The sequence below is a fragment of the Mesoplodon densirostris genome, chromosome 14 (assembly GCF_025265405.1).
Source record: "Mesoplodon densirostris isolate mMesDen1 chromosome 14, mMesDen1 primary haplotype, whole genome shotgun sequence".
NCBI classification, from domain to species: Eukaryota; Metazoa; Chordata; class Mammalia; order Artiodactyla; family Ziphiidae; genus Mesoplodon; species Mesoplodon densirostris.
Window position 1 is genome coordinate 20003884 of NC_082674.1, and position 15749 is coordinate 20019632.

The following is a 15749-nucleotide window of genomic DNA, read 5'->3' on the forward strand; positions in this document are numbered from 1 at the left end:
GCTGCCTGGGGCCTGTTGTACCATCCGTTCAGTCACATAAATTCTGAGCCAGAGAGTAAAATGCAGGGTCTGGGAGCCACCTCTTCGCTGACCCCTCACTTCTCCATCTCCCCACCTCTGTCCCAGGCAGCCCTCATTCCTCCCTGGCTCCCCCATTCCTTCCCAGGTCATTACACACTTCCCTAATGGGAGGGCTTGGAAGCCCCAACTCTCCAGACCTGCCATCAGGCTACTGGAGCCTCAGCTGCTGCCTCTTCCCTCCCCGCGCCGATCCGCGTCCTCTTTCCCTACAGCTCCGGGTCTGCTGCAGAGGGGGAGGCTTCTCCACAAACCCAAGTCTCCTGCCCCCAGCACTTCCATCCCCTAACCCGGAGCGAGTCAAATGCAGGCTCTGGGCAGGGAGCAGGGGTGGCGGTGGCGTTGCTGTAGGTCCCCAGACCTCACTTGCCCCTCGCCAGGGGAAAGAACAGACGGAGCAGCATGTGAGCAGGGGATCCCTGCGGACGCCAGGACGGTCAGTACGCACCTAGCTTCTTTGTATCTTAGTTTCTTTCTTTTTTTTTTTTTTTGGCCTCTCACTGGGGGCCTCTCACTGTTGTGGCCTCTCCCGATGCGGAGCACAGGCTCCGGAAGCGCAGGCCCAGCGGCCATGGCTCATGGGCCCAGCCACTCCCCAGCATGTGGGATCTTCCCGGCCCAGGGCACGAACCCGTATCCCCTGCATCAGCAGGCGGACTCTCAACCACTGCGCCACCAGGGAAGCCCTGTATCTTAGTTTCTTAATCGGTCTAATGGGACCACAAATATCTGCTGAATATTACAGATAAGATCAAAGGAAGTCAGGAGGGCATATCATTTAAAAGGTGGAAAGAATCTTACGACAGGTTTGCTTGAGCACAAGCTGATACTGTCACTTTGCTTTAAAAACTAGACTCTGGAGAGAAATGTTAATTTTATACCGGAGCGGGGGGGGGGGGGGGGGGCGGGTGTCAAAAGGAACCAGGTAAACCTGAACAGCCTGGGCTGCTTTCTCCTCCCCTCCCCCAACCCCATCTCCAGCCTCCAGGGGTCAAAGGGAGGGGCCTCAGGGACCACCATTCAGATTCAGGCATGCAGACCCTATCAAGTTTCAGGGTCCAAAGAGAAGACCCAGGAGGAGACCAGTAGACAAGCACTGCGGTAAACCGTTGCTGAAAACAGCAGGAACGCCTACCATCTCCATCCCAAAGGAAAAGTTTGAATCCCCGAACCAAGTCCTTTCCGGTCTTCTCCCCCACCTACGTTTGGAAATGGTTCTCTAGCTGTGCCGGCCTTAGAGCCCGTACTTCTTCCTCGTCTCAGTGTGTTCAAGGTCTGAGAGTCTCAACCCCGCTGTACATTAGAATCACCTGGAGAGTTTTAGGAACATCTGGGCCAGGGCCCATCGTTAAATTCCAGATGTACTGGACCCAGAGCGAGGGGCCCAGGCAGAGGTGGTTAAAACAAACTCCCAGGTGATCCGAATGTGCGGGGAGACCCCCGATGTGGGTGACAGGGTGGTAGGCGATACAATAAATGCATTTTTGGAGGAATCTCTGCTGTCAGATTTGGTTTACTTCGAATCATCCGAAGCTTTGTGGTTCTCAAACTTTCACAAGCCCCAGAACCATGGGGACCTGACTAGAAAATCAGATTTCTCAGGAACAACACCAGAGTTTCTGCCTCCTAGTTTCAGAATGGGGCCTGGGAATGTGCCTTTTTAACGCACTGCCCAGGTAATACACAAACCTGCCCTTTAAGAAACACTGAATTCTAATAGCATCTTTGGTACATATAAAGCAAGTCCAACTCAATTTCTGTTTTTTTGTTTGCCCCATATAGTTGCCTTTTAAACAGTATCTAGATTCAAACATATAGGAGACTGCACTGTTTTATCCCTATTTTTGTTTAATCCATCTGAGTTAGAAGTGAAAAATTAAAATATACTGCCCACTAATCATTGACTAGAGTCATATGGCATCTGTGAAGAGTTGTTATTAAAGAATGGCAAGTCAGAAAAGTGGTAACATTCACACACACACACACAAACACACACATACAGCATGCCAGCCAGCTGCTCCCAGAGGCCCCGAGTGCCTGTCCCTCCCTAACCTGGTCCTCTCAAGGCAGGGCTGCTCTCCGTGCATTGGGCTCTTCCCTCCCTGCTCACCAGCCTGCACTTGCCTTCCCGGTGGATGACCTGAGTGCCTGCCAACCCTCTCCCGACGGACAGCCACCATGCTGGCTTCTCAAAAGCAGCTTGTCCAAAACCTAACTTAAAAGTCCACTCCTGGGCTTCCCTGGTGGCGCAGTGGTTGAGAGTCCGCCTGCCGACGCAGGGGACACGGGTTTGTGCCCCGGGCCGGGAGGATCCCACATGCCGCGGAGCGGCTGGGCCCGTGAGCCATGGCCGCTGAGCCTGCGCGTCCGGAGCCTGTGCTCTGCAACAGGAGAGGCCACAAAGGTGAGAGGCCCGCGTACCGCAAAAAAAAAAAAAAAAAAAAAAGTCCACTCCTCCTAAGAGAATATCTTCATGACCTTGGGGTAGGCAGAGAACTCAAGAGATCACACACACACACAAACACACACACACACACACACCCCAATAAAAGAAAAATTTGGTTAAGTTGGACTTTATTAAAATGAAAAACTTCTGCTCATCAAAATACATCCTTAAGAAAATGGCAAGTCCATACCACCTTCCTGCCCCAAACCTGCTCTTCCTCCCTAGCTGAGATAATGCCCCCTCACCCCCAGCCCGCAAACCCCAGGCAGGTTTCCCTCTTCCCGCCAACCAGAGGCAAGCTGTATCTACCAAGTCTGCCTCCCACTGCCTGGACCCTCCGTCAAAACCAGACGTAATGCCCTCCTAATTGGTCCTTCTTCTAACCTTCCCCGCTCTGGGGCCCCTTACAATGCGGCCAGGGTTATCTTCCCAAAATACACATCCAGTTCTCTCACATTCCAGCTCCCTCTACACGGTGAAGCCTGCATTTCTCACTATGACAGGAAGACTGGTGACATCTGACCATCTCCCTTTGTAGTTTTCTCTCTTCTTCCTCCCCCACTCCCACACATAGTTACCAGATCTCTTGCTGTTCCCTAAACAACCCAGAAGCTTCATGTCTCCTTCTCTTTGCCCTCAGTGGTTCTTTTCCCTGAAATACCTTCTCTATGTATCCCTACTGGAATTCTCAAAGGACACCTCCTCCATGAAACTTTCCAGGACTTCCTGCAGAAGCTCTCTCACCCTCCTCTGTGCTCACCAGACTCTTGGTGGCAGGAGCACAGAACGAGCCCCTGCTGCATCTCACACAGCAGCTCACGGTGAGCGCTCCTGCCTCCTCCTCTAGACCATGTGTGCCCTGGGACTGGGACCGGGTGCAGCGGTCTCCTACAGTGCCAGCATGGTGCTGTGTGTATTTAAGAAATACTAACACAAGTCCGTTCACTCCTTCATCTAGAGCGTTGGCTCCTTAACAGAGTCCAGCTGACCCCCTCCATGCTTGAGCCTCCCTGGACCTCCTTAACAAATGGTCTGATCTTTAAAACAAAGCAGAGAGAAGGGCACCATTATGTCTTCTCCTGTGTGCCTCGTAGTAAGGGCTATGAGGATGTTTCTAAAAGCTGAACTAAATATGCAAGAAATCTTGAGGTGCTCTAGGTCCCAAACTCCTAGAGGATTTCGTGGACCACCTACCTCATGATCCCACTCAGTGCCCTCCCTCCACTGTCCCTGTTAGGCAAACTCCTGTCCCAGTGGTAGGCCTGCAGGATGTCTCTTCTTTGGAAAGCTTTCCCGGGCTCCTCAGGCAGGGCAAGTTAGCCGCTCCCATGACCCCCTTCCTCACATTTCTATTGCAACCCTTATTGGGTTGCAGTACTTACCTGCCTACCTCTCCCAGGGTGGGATTCTGACATTCCTTTAAATGTGTTTCTTTAGTGTACAGAAAATGTGGGAACACAGTAGAGACCCAGATGCATATGGAGTTTTCTAAAAGCCTGAGCATGAAGTATTTGCTCAGTCAAGGTTTGTAACTCTCTAAAATAATAAACAGGGACTTCCCTGGTGGTCCAGTGGTAAAGAATCTGCCTTACAATGCAGGCGACGCGGGTTGATCCCTGGTCAGGGAACTAAGCCCGCGCACCACAACTACTGAGTCCGCGCATCTCAACTAGAGAGCCTGTCTGCCACAAACTACAGAGCCCACACGGCCTGGAGCCCAAGCGCCACAACTAGAGAGAAGCCTGCACACCGCAATGAAAGATCCCGAATGCCTCAGCGAAGATCCTGCGTGCCGCAACTAAGACCCGATGCAGCCAAAAATAAAATAAGTAAAATAATGAACAGATGATTGTGTGACTAATAAAAACTAGCGGTCAGGGGCAGACCTAGGAACATGGTGACCAAAGTCAGAACAAGGATGTGAGTTCCTGAGCTAAGGAAGTGCCCCAGGAAGATGTACCTGTCAGATGGGGGTACGTTTGCAACATCAGCTTTTTAGTGATGGATTCAAGCCCCTCCCTCGCCCAGGCCTAGTTACGATGAGCTTCATGTCCCACCTTTCTGATCCTGGCAGAAAACACAGAGGAAGAAAAGGAGACCATCGTGAAGAGGCAAAGAAAGCTAGATTCTAGCACAAAATGTGAATTTTATGAAAGTTTTTTTCTAAGCATCTTTATCAAGATGCTTTATGTATGTGCCTCTTGAAGAGGCATATATGTGAAGTCTGAGAATTCACTCAAATATTTAATTTAGGATGTACGTACAAGGTCATATAAGAGACAAAGGGAGCTACAGGTCATGACTCCAGGCCTCCTCCCCCTAAATTATGCAATTTCAGAATCTCGGGGGTCGGCTAGTCTATTTGTGTCCAACGAGGAAACTAAAGCGCAGAGAAGAGAATGACCTTCTCAAATTGATCAGGGGTAGAGGCTGAGCCCAGAAACCAGACCTCCTGAATCTCATTCCATTCATTTAATCCAGTTTCACAACATCAAACATAAGATCATGAAAAAACAGCAATTCAAGGGCAAGGGCTCAGGACCAAATAAGGGGAGCAGGAAGTGCGGGAGGGGCCCCCAGGGTGAAAAGGACCCAAACCTGGCAAGACCCAGCAGCCTGAACTTCGGCAGCCAAGGTGGGGGGAGGGCAGAGGTGGGGTGAGGCAGCATATGGGCAGGAGGGCTGTTGTTTCAGGGGAAGCCAAGACCGAAAACCAGGAAGACCCGGTTCTAGTGGAGTCATCTGGGTACGAAACAGAAGCAGCCTGCGATCTGGAGTCTGGTTTAGCCCAGGGGCCTCTCCACAAGGATATCCACGTGGCTCTTAACCACCTCACCTAGGGGAATCTTAGCTTCCTAATCGTAAAATGGGGATAAAAATTAGTTCTTATAGTAATTGCAGATAATATACCTGTCAAATGACAAAATAATACAATTTAGTAACAAGTTTGATGTCCTTTATTCAAGGCAGAACAGTCCTTGGACTGGGGGAGTTCAGCACCTCAGAGCTGCGAGCGCTCTTTCCCAGGGATGCTGGGCGAGAGCGAGGTTCACCTACTGTTAGAAGAGGCACCACGGAACAGGGCATGACTGGCTAGGAGAGATGGAATTTCCTTAAAAGGCAGCCGGTCCTGTTTCCTAGGGGAAGGTGAGCTCGCTAAACTGAGTTGGAGGATTGTGATTGGTGGATGTTAGGATTCCTTGGCAAGAGTTTCCTGTAACTGCACTAACCTAGGTTTATTTATTTTATTTTATTTTACTTTATTTTAACTTTTTTGGCTGTGCCGCGAGGCATGCTGGGATCTTAGTTCCCCAACCCCAGATGGAACCCGTGCCCACTGCAGTGGAAGCACAGAGTCCTAACCACTGGACCACCAGGGAATTCCCATGCATTGACCTAGGTTTAGATTTGTGAACTGGGCTGGGCCACAGGGGTGGCCTCCATTTTGTGAATCCTGATATACAATTTAACTTTATCATCTCTTAGGACTGTGGTGAAAGTTAATGCTTTCGGCACAGTCCCTGGCACGAAGTAGGTGCTCACAAAGCTACCCCTTTGGCCTAGTTCAGGCTTGGCCATGGCCGCTGCTGGACCAGACTCAAATTACGACCATCCCCCCCACTACTGTTTTCTCACCACTAAAAAGTGAGGGTTGTTCTAAGAGCTCTTCTCTCTGTGCCCCCCAGATGGAATGAACACGCCAGTGTGCAAACAGCCGGTCCATTTAAGAGACAATGGGGCGCCTCTATGATGACAGTTTCACAGCCCGTCCTAAAGGCCAGCCCTGGAACTCACTACTGATTACGAGCTGTCACAAGAGTCCCTTTAAAATGTGTTCAGCCTTTTGGTAAGGTATACTTGTCATGCCTGCTCCAAATGGCATCATCTCCTTCAAGGGTGATGTTATTTTTGAGGCCATCCTGCAAGGGTTCAGGTTTTCATTAGTTTATATATAGTGAATAAGCAAGGACCGTCTGCCAGTCGGAATCCCCTAAAACTGCTACGCACATACTTTGCTAATAATTTGGTTTTAGTCCTTAATGGTCTACTTTGTGTTGCCATTTCTCACATCTCCTGTACTAAAGCCCAGGAGATCACACTTAATTCATCTCCTTATTCCCAAAGCCCCCAGCACAATGCCCCCCCCGACGTAGTAGGTGCTTAGCGGTTGCTTATTAAATGGAATATAGCACAGCAGGAGATGACATTCACAGGCTGGACGTTCACAGGCTGTTCTTCCCAGGGCCGACAGGAAGCACAGTCTGTTGAGACTGCAGGGTTATAAAGCAAGAGGAAGCAACATTTGCTCAGCTCACAGAAGCAGCAGCACAAATGGCCAATAAACATATGAAAAGATGTCCAACCTCACTTATTATCTGGGAAATGCCAATTAAAATCATAACAAGATACCGTTTTCCCACACGTTAGATAAGCAAAATATTGATGTTGGCAAAGGTGTAAATCTTCTCACACCTTGTTTATGGGAGCATAAAGTGGCACTGCCCTTTTTGGAGGACAATTTGGCAGACTGTATCAAATGCAAAATATACATTCCTTTCAACCCAGCATTTCTCTTTCTAGGTATCTATCTTAGAGAAACAGATGCACAAAGAGGCATGACCCAGGATGTTCACTGCTGCAGTGCTCATGCAGTAAAATATTGTAAACCACACAAATGTCCACCAGTAAGAGAATGGTTAAATAAAATCGTGGTAATCCATATGGTGGAATAGAACAGTAATTACGTGGCTTGATTGCCCAGACTTATTCTAAGCGAAAAACCAAGCTGTAAAACGAAACTACGGTGTGGTTCTATATATATTAAAAAAAGGAAAAGAAAAAAAAGCAACTGTGAAGCAAAATTATATATTTACACACACACTTAGATAGATAGAGAAAATCATGTCATATATACACCAAACCGATAGCATTAGGTACCTCTCTGATGGGGGAATTAAAATCATTGGGGGAGGGATGGGTTTTTTTTTTTTAACAGGAATGTATTTGTGTAATACTTATATAAAATCAGTTTTTAAAAATTATTCATTTCTGGGAATTCCCTGGTGGTCCAGTGGTTAGGACTCGGTGCTTTCACTGCCAAGGGTGCGGGTTCAATCCCTGGTCAGGGAACTAAGATCCCACAAGCTGTGCTGCATAGCCCCAAAAAACAAAGACAAAACAAAACAAAAACATTATCCGTGTCCTATTATATGCTAGCCCTGTGCTATAAATGTTACGTAGTATACCTTATTAACCCACCCAACTCTGAGATTCGAATTATTCATTCATTCATTCAGCAAACCTTTACCTAGTACCTCCTGAATGGCAGCCCTGGGGGCAGAGGTGCCAAGACGGCCTGCTTTGAACAAGCTCAGGTTGGGCAGAAGCAGAAAACAAACTGGTGAGTGCTGCTCCCATGAAGATGAGACATGCCCAGGAGAGCAGAGTAGAGCCAAGTCTAGAAACAGCACAGGGACCTCAGCTGTGCTCAGTAAGTGATGCTGAAGGTCCCACATCCAGTAAGTAGCCGAGTGAGCATCTGGACTCACCTCCAGGAAAGAGAAGGCCATGAGGGCAGCCTGTGAGGAGGGGAGGGGGGTCTGAGGGCAGGAGGGAGAGGGGAGGGGAGGAGAGACTGTGATATTTGCACCACAGGTTATTTGTTATCAGTATTTAATATGTATTAAGCATCTAATAAGTCTAAGGATGCAGAAGTCCTTCCTTTCGGGTTGGGAGCCAGGAAAGAAACCAGATCCTAGATCAGCAGGATATGGTACCTTGGCTCTAAGTAATTTAGAGTCAGTTGGGGTGAAGAGATTAATGGGAGTCATAACATCACCTGGCCATAACTGTGTCCTAAAACCCTAAGCAGTGATACACACTGGAAGTCTGCAGGCTCTCTGGCTCAACGACTGTTCCAGCTGCTTGGCCAGGCCTCTGCCTCTCAGTAATGAGGGTTAATGAAGTAACACCTGTAAGAAGCCCTTCCTAAGCCTAAAGCACTCCCTGAGGGTCATTCTGTTCTGAAAATAGTCAGAAGGAGGAGGCTGGAACTGCCCTCCTTTGGGTGGAGGGATGCCTCGCCTCTGCCCTCCCAGCTGCCCAGGCCTGGGCCAGCTCTGCCAGGCCAAGGAAGGTTCTCCTCGGCTCAAGCACAGCAGAGGCCCAGTGGGAACAGCAGGAGCACAGGGTGGCGAAGACTCGGGCACTGCCCTTACCTGTGGGAGCCCGCCCACAGTCCCCCAGTCCCACGCTATTCTCCGGGTACACTTGTCAGCACCCCTGCAAACCAATGGCTTGGGCCTCAGCTCCCTGAGAAGAGGTCTCGTATTCACCCACCTCCCAACTGCTTAGTCAACCAACAGGTATTCATTGAGCCTGTTCTCCCTCCCCCAGATCAGGTTGGGCATGATTGATGAAGACATAACATGTAAGAAAGAGTTAGTGAAAAATACTCTATGAAGTATAATTGATTGCTAAACCCAACAATATTAACGGTAAGGACTATAGGGGTGCAGAGGAGGGAAGAGGTCAGTGTGGACTGGAGAAATCCTAGAGAGCTTCCTGGAGGAGGCAGCAACTCTGGGACTCAACCCTGAAGAATGGATGGGGAAAGCACAGCAGGAACAGCGGCAGGGAGGAAGGATGTATAAAGGGGAGACTGGTCCCTTACAGGGGACGTTCCTATTACAGAATGGTAGTGAAGTGGGGTGGCGCCATCGTGGAGGTCACAGTGAGGGTTGAAGCCTTGAGAAACAACCAGAGGATTTCTGACATGATGGGGAGACAGTGGAGAGCCATTGCTGGTTTTGTAACAGGACCTGGTCATGACTAAAGCAGAGATTAATCCTTAAAAGGACTGGTAAAGAGATGCAGAGAATAGGAGATGGGACAGACACCAGCATGCCAGTTTCAGCAGGAATCCCCACTTCAGCCTCAGGGAAGGAGGAAATGCCCCATTTTCCTCATCCAATTATTTAAAATTTCATTCATTCGTGATATTCTAAGTCTTCTTAATGTTTTTTTTTAAAGGCCTGGGGAGGCAGATAATCTCAGATGGACAGCACAGTAAAGAGCAGACTTCACTCAGTAACTGTGGACTGACTGACAAGGGTGGTCACGGGAAAAGGAAACCAAGCCGAGGGGGATGTTTTGAGGGAAGAAGGCCCTACAGGTGGGGCATGTGGACCAGGTGCAAATTGGGATCAGGTGAAGCACCACAGCAGGGCACACAGGCCCTCAGGCCCCGCCCAGCTTCCCAGCCACACTCCTGCTGCTCTGAACCCTGCACCTGCACCCTGTGCTCCATCACCCACCACCATGAACTTCCATTCCTGAAAAGGCCACACTGTCTTGTGCCTCCGAACCTTTGCACATGCTGTATGGCTCTTTCTGCAGTGCCTTTCCTCCCACTTCCCTAAATTCAAGTTCATCCTTTAAAAGCCAAAAGCCAACTCTTGCTAATTTGAGGATGACCCCAGGCAGAATTAGTCTAAGTCCCTTGGTGATGCTCTTCCTGAGGTGCCCGATCCCTGGCCCTATCATAGGATAACCAGGAATCCCCTAGGCTTCTGGTAGCTCCAGTATCTTACTCGGCATACAGACACGGAGGGTTCTGACTGTCAGCTCAATGATGGTGCCCTGCAGGAACTTCAAAGGGCAGGCGTCACATTCTGAGGTTTGGAAATGCTGGCGGGACCTCCCAGCGGCATTGTCTGGGAAACAGCTTGTATTCGGCAGTAGGGAATGTATCTTTTTTGGGAGTAGGATCTATGAGAGCACCCAAGTGGTAAGGGGAGCAAGACTGGCCGAGGGGACTTCCCTGGTGGCGCAGTAGTTAAGAATCCGCCTGCCAATGCAGGGGACACGGGTTCGATCCCTGGTCCAGGAAGATCCCACATGCCATGAAGCAACTAAGCCCGTGCACCACAACTACTGATCCTGCGCTCTAGAGCCTAAGAGCCACAACTACTGAAGCCTGCACGCCTAGAGCCCGTGCTCCGCAACAAGAGAAGCCACTGCAATGAGAAGCCTGCGCACCACAAGGAAGCGTACCCCCGCTCAGCGCAACTAGAGAAAGCCCACGCGCAGCAACAAGACCCAACACAACCAAAAAGAAAAAAAAAAAGTCTTTAAAGGCTGGCCAAGGGTGGGAGCAGACATCTGGGGGTGTCACAGTCAAGGGACAGAGGAGGATGCTAAGAAGATGCAGTTGGAGGAGATGGGGAAGAATCTTGGGGACGAGGTCAGAAAGGCCTAGTGAGGCAGTTTCAGAAGAAAGGGCCAAGTGCCAGAGAACTAAGAGGAAACTGCAAAAGGAGGACGGATTTCTCTCCCCTTGGTAAAGCCACTGAGAAAACAGGCCTGACGAAGACAGTTACTGCTCTTTAGCCTGAGGGGCACTTGGGAATCCCGAGAGCTCCCAGTGTTTCCCCATGGTTCTTTCTGGCCGCAAGGCATGTGAGATCTTAGTTCCCAGGCCAGGGATCAAAGCCGAGCCCCCGGCAGTGGAAGCACAGAGTCTTAACCACTGGACCACCAGGGAAGTGCCCCCCAGTGCTCTTGTTACCTGCAACTAGCCCTTCCCTAGCGCCCTGGCAGAGCCCAAGAGGGGCGAGTGTGGTCTCTGGGGATGGCCCCCACGTGGCAGTAGGAGCCCGAACTCCATCCCATTCCAGCCCCTTCCCTGTGCCCTGAGTGAGCTTGTGGCCAGCTCGTAACTCTGCAGCCCGATCCCCTAGTCTGAAATAACGGGCTCAAGGGTTCTAGCGCTTGTACCGGAAGTCGCGGAAATCTTGAGTTGTATCATATGAACAAGGAACAACGTTACTAGCAGAAAATATATTCTGCGTGCAGGTCTCTACATCTCAAGTCACGCATCCCTAAAATATTGTAAATTAAATCAACTTTAAAGTTTTTCTGTTCATCCTCATTGATGACCTTTATTGGTTGGGGGAAGCAGATGCCAAAGGTTTCTTTTTTCTAGAAAAGCTTTTAATGGTTGTTGCACTTTGGTGATAGGTACATGGGGGTTCATTATACTAGTCTCTCTATTTCTGTCTATGTCAGAACAGGTTCATAATAAAAAAAAGTCTTTTTAAATTTTAGTGGAAATTTTAAAATTGAGAAAATGTATCTATTATCTTACTTTTCCCTGTGAGTTGAGAGAAGACTGCCTTTTTTATTGCAACTGAGAGCAGGCCTCCATACTGCTTCTTCAAGGGAGCACAGTTTGAGGATCACCAAATTTCTAGACGCTTTTCAAGCATAAAAGTCTTTAAATCTAGGGACTTCCCTGGTGGTCCAGTGGTTAACACTGCACTCCCAACGCAGGGGGCCCGGGTTCCATGCCTGGTCAGGGAACTAGAGCCCACATGCCGCAACTAAAAGATCCCGCACGCAGCAACGAAGTCCCGGTGCAGCCAAATAAACAAATAAATATTAAAGAAAAAAAAAAGAAGTCTTTATATCTAGCCTCTGGCCCTAGGGCTAAGGGAGAACAGAAATACAGGCCACTCATAACAAGGGGTTAAAAAGCAAAGCCCCTCCCACAGGCCACAGGGGAATAGCCGCAGGTCCCGAATGAATTTCCATCCCAAAGACTACACTTAATGCTCAGAGTCCAGCCTCTCTTCTCCCAGACCTTGGACAGGCTGTCCCTTTTCCAGGCTCCTCCAGGAGAGAAACTTCTGCCTTCCTGGATCCCAAAGGAACTGGAAACAATCAAGTAGCCACCCCACCCCCCACCCCCCCACCTTGTACTGAACTTTCTCTAGAGCAAGTTCTCACACAATGCAGACGGGATAACACCATCCTTTGCAGGCCTGGGGTAAAGACAAGTGAGAGTGAAGGTGACAGGCCCCACGTGGTGGCAGTTTGCATTTCCCTTCCCTTGCTGGTAGGTCAACGGGCTTCTCTCTACTAACCAGACATACAGGAGAGCAGCCCCACAATGGTGCTTCGTAAACTGGTTTCGCCCTTTGGTCTCCACGGCATCACCTCCTCTCACTACTGAAGTCCTCCCTGGGCTGGCTTTCTCCCTCCCAACCCGCACAGAAGCCTCTCTAAGAAAAGTCACCAGCTACCTCCAGATCGGCAGGTGCAACCAGCCTGTCTCAACTCAGCCCCCGCAGGGCTGGGCGGCCACTGCCTCTGGAAAACCTTCTCCTTTCTGAGACACGGCTCTTCCTCCCTCTTCTTCCTCCCAGGCCCCTTCTCAGTCCTGCTGCTGCCATTCCCCCTCTCCACGTGGCTGTAAGTGTCGGCTTTCTGTGGACAGAATCCAGGGACACTGTCTCTGCTTTCTCCTCCTGTTTCCTACATGAGCTCATCAGTGTTCGTGGACTTAAACGCCAGGTTCTGCTCCTGACGCCTTCTCATCTTTGATCTGCAGCCTGGACCTCCCTACGCTCCAGGCTCCAGGCACCTCAGCATCTCAGGCTAAACCCTTGATTCCCTCCCGTCCCAAACTCGTTCCTCCCCTAGTCTTCCCCACCTAAGGAAGTAGCACACCCATCACCCAGGTGTTCAGGTCAAACCCCTGGGAGTCGTGCTTCCATTCCCTCCCCTCCCCCACCCCAGCCATCCATCAGCAAGCCCTGCTGTTTCTATCTCTAAATCTCCAGATCTGTCCCTATCTGTCTCCATTGCTGCTCCTTTAATCCACATCAAATCACTCCCCTGCACAGAAACCTTCAATGGCTTCCCAGGACACAGCGTTAAACCAGCTTTTGGGGCAGCTTCCCCGGTGGCGCAGTGGTTAAGAATCCACCTGTCAATGCAGGGGACACGGGTTCGAGCCCTGGTCCGGGAAGATGCCACATGCCGCGGAGCAACGAAGCCCGTGTGCCATAACTACTGAGCCTGCGCTCTAGAGCCCGCAAGCCACAACTACTGAGCCTGCGTGCTCCGCAACAAGAGAAGTCACCACAATGAAAAGGAGCCCGGGTACCACAGCAAAGAGCAGCCCCTGCTCGCCGCAACTAGAGAAAGCCCGTGCAGCAACGCAGCCAAAAATAAATAAATAAATTAATTAATTAAAAAAAAAAACAGCTTTCGGCCGGGACCTCAAGGCCCTGTATGATTGGACCCTGCTTACCTCCCAGCTTCATCTGACCCCACTTTCTCCCCTGCTCGGTTCACTCTGGGAGTATCGGTCTTTCACGTAGCCAAACAAGTCAGGGCCTCGCTTGTGCTATTTCCTCTGCCTAGAATGTTCTCCCCCCGCCACAACTCACAAAGCCAGCTCTCCTGTTCCTTTAGGCCTGAACTTAAATGCCACCTCCTCCAAGAAGCCTCTCCTGACCACCCCACCTAAAGCAGGCCTCTGTTAACCTCTATTTCAACCCCTTGTTTACTTGTTTCCTGTCCATCTCCCCCATCAGAATGTCAGCTCCATGAGGGCAGGAATTCTACACGCACAAAGCCTAAGACACTGCCTGGTTACACGGTAAATGTCCAATAACATTTGTTGAAAGAACAAAGGACCCAGCCACTGCCTAGGGATCCAGCAGTGCCCTGTGTGAGAGGTTAACCTGAAGGGGAAACTGAGGCTCAGCCAGGGCCTGACAACAGCTGCAGACAGTGGCTGAAGCTAACTTCCGGTTTCCCAGTTCCGTGGGACAGGCTGGGGCCCAGGCCAGAAGGCACCTCACCTCCCTTTTCCAGCGTGCCAGCCACTCGTCCCGCTTGCGCTTGCTGATGTAGTAGGGGTCCCCCGCCTGGAAGGTGAGCCGCGGCATGGGCCGCTGGCGGAGGCTGGACTCCCAGCCCAGGCCACCCCGCAGCCGGCCCCGGGAGCCCTAGGACAGAGACGACAGAGACAGACCGGCATTAAGGTGAGCACGGACAGCCCCGCTGCAGGGTTTTTTCCTCCTGGAGGGGAAACCAAGGAGGCACTCACCTCGAGCAGAACACAGAGCTCTGACTCCTGGCCAGAGATGCCAGCCCTGCGAGTGCGGGCCAAGCCCCTGTCTGGGCTGGAGAAGTGAGGGATGTGGGGCAGGACATAAACTGGGAGGGGAGGTGCTTGGTCTTGAAGGGGGACCAGCTGGCTGCCTCGCTGGGGGCCTTCCAACCTCCACACCCACTTCCTCTGCTCCTCACAGAGGGACATGTAAAGAAGGGGCCAGGGGCCACCTTGGGCCCCCTCACACACACTCGCCACAGTCGGTCAGAGCGGTGGCTTTCTTCTCCTAGAATCAGGATCCACAGAGCCCCTGGGGGTTGAGGAAAACACTTGCCTCCATTTTCATGGATTCGATGTTGGTCTCCTTCTGTTCTTTGCCTGTGGAGAGGGAAGAACAAAGGGACTGTCGCAGAGTTACAGGAGTGGCTCGGAGGCCTCACCTTGTGCCTGGGGTCCCTGCCACGGGGATAGGGCTTCTCCAACCGTTTAGCCATTCCTGTGTCAAACCTGATGGCCTACTGTGTGCCAGGAGTCATGCTGGCCCCAGGACTCAGAGCACAGCCAGGGCAGAAAAAGGACTGGGGCAGGGTTGGAGGCCCAAATCCGAAGGAACAACAGAAAAGCCAGCCAGCCCTGTGGTTTCTGGCCCATCGAGTGCCTCAGGCACACAGAAGGGGTCTGAAAATAGCCCCCTTGGCCGCTCCCAGTCACGACAGAGCTCCCTTCCCAGAGGAGGGGCCAGACTGCACAGCCCTCCCTGGCCCTGGAAGGGAGCATTGACTTGTATGTGTGGGGTGCAGCAAAGATGCTCTAGGGGGAGGGGGAGGGCACAGGGAAACTGCAGCAAGACTCTGCTGAAACAACTTCGTCTCTTTGAGACTCAGTTTCCTCATCTGGAAAATAAAGATGCCGGAAATGGTTTCTAAGGTGCTCCTGAAGTTCTCAATATTGCGTTTCTGTCATGAATATCTGCTTCGGTACCCCATTCTCCACCTGTTCTTAGGTCCCTGAGTTCAGCCTTTATTCTAGAAGCCTTGGATTCCAACTGTCTCCATGTGACCTCTGTAAACTTTCCAGGCCTTTTCTTTACTGAATCAAGGTACACAACCCTTCTAATGCTTCCGGAAGGCAGCACTTCCCTGCTCCTCTTCCCCGTAGTTCCTCAATGGGCCCTGACTCCAGGTCCTGGAAGGGAAGGCTCCCCTGGGGGCTGAAGCCCCAGCAGCACCGTCTTTAAGGGTCCAGGGCGGGGGGCACAGAATGTGCCCCCTGGTCCTCCCCCGCTCAGGGTCCTCACCTCTCAAACGCCCTTCCTGG

The 15749-nt window shown here is 51.0% G+C and overlaps 1 protein-coding gene across 2 annotated transcripts in view; it reads right to left on the minus strand.

Moving 5' to 3' along the window:
• DNMT3A (DNA methyltransferase 3 alpha) overlaps positions 1 to 15749 on the minus strand; it is a 106750-nt gene that overhangs the window by 29537 nt on the left and 61464 nt on the right. For both annotated transcript variants that reach the window (XM_060117986.1, XM_060117987.1), the window contains exons 5-6: positions 14767 to 14810; positions 14179 to 14325 (exon numbers count right to left, since the gene is read on the minus strand). In XM_060117986.1, coding sequence (XP_059973969.1) covers positions 14179 to 14325; positions 14767 to 14810 — 191 coding nt within the window. The remainder of the gene's footprint in view (positions 1 to 14178; positions 14326 to 14766; positions 14811 to 15749) is intronic.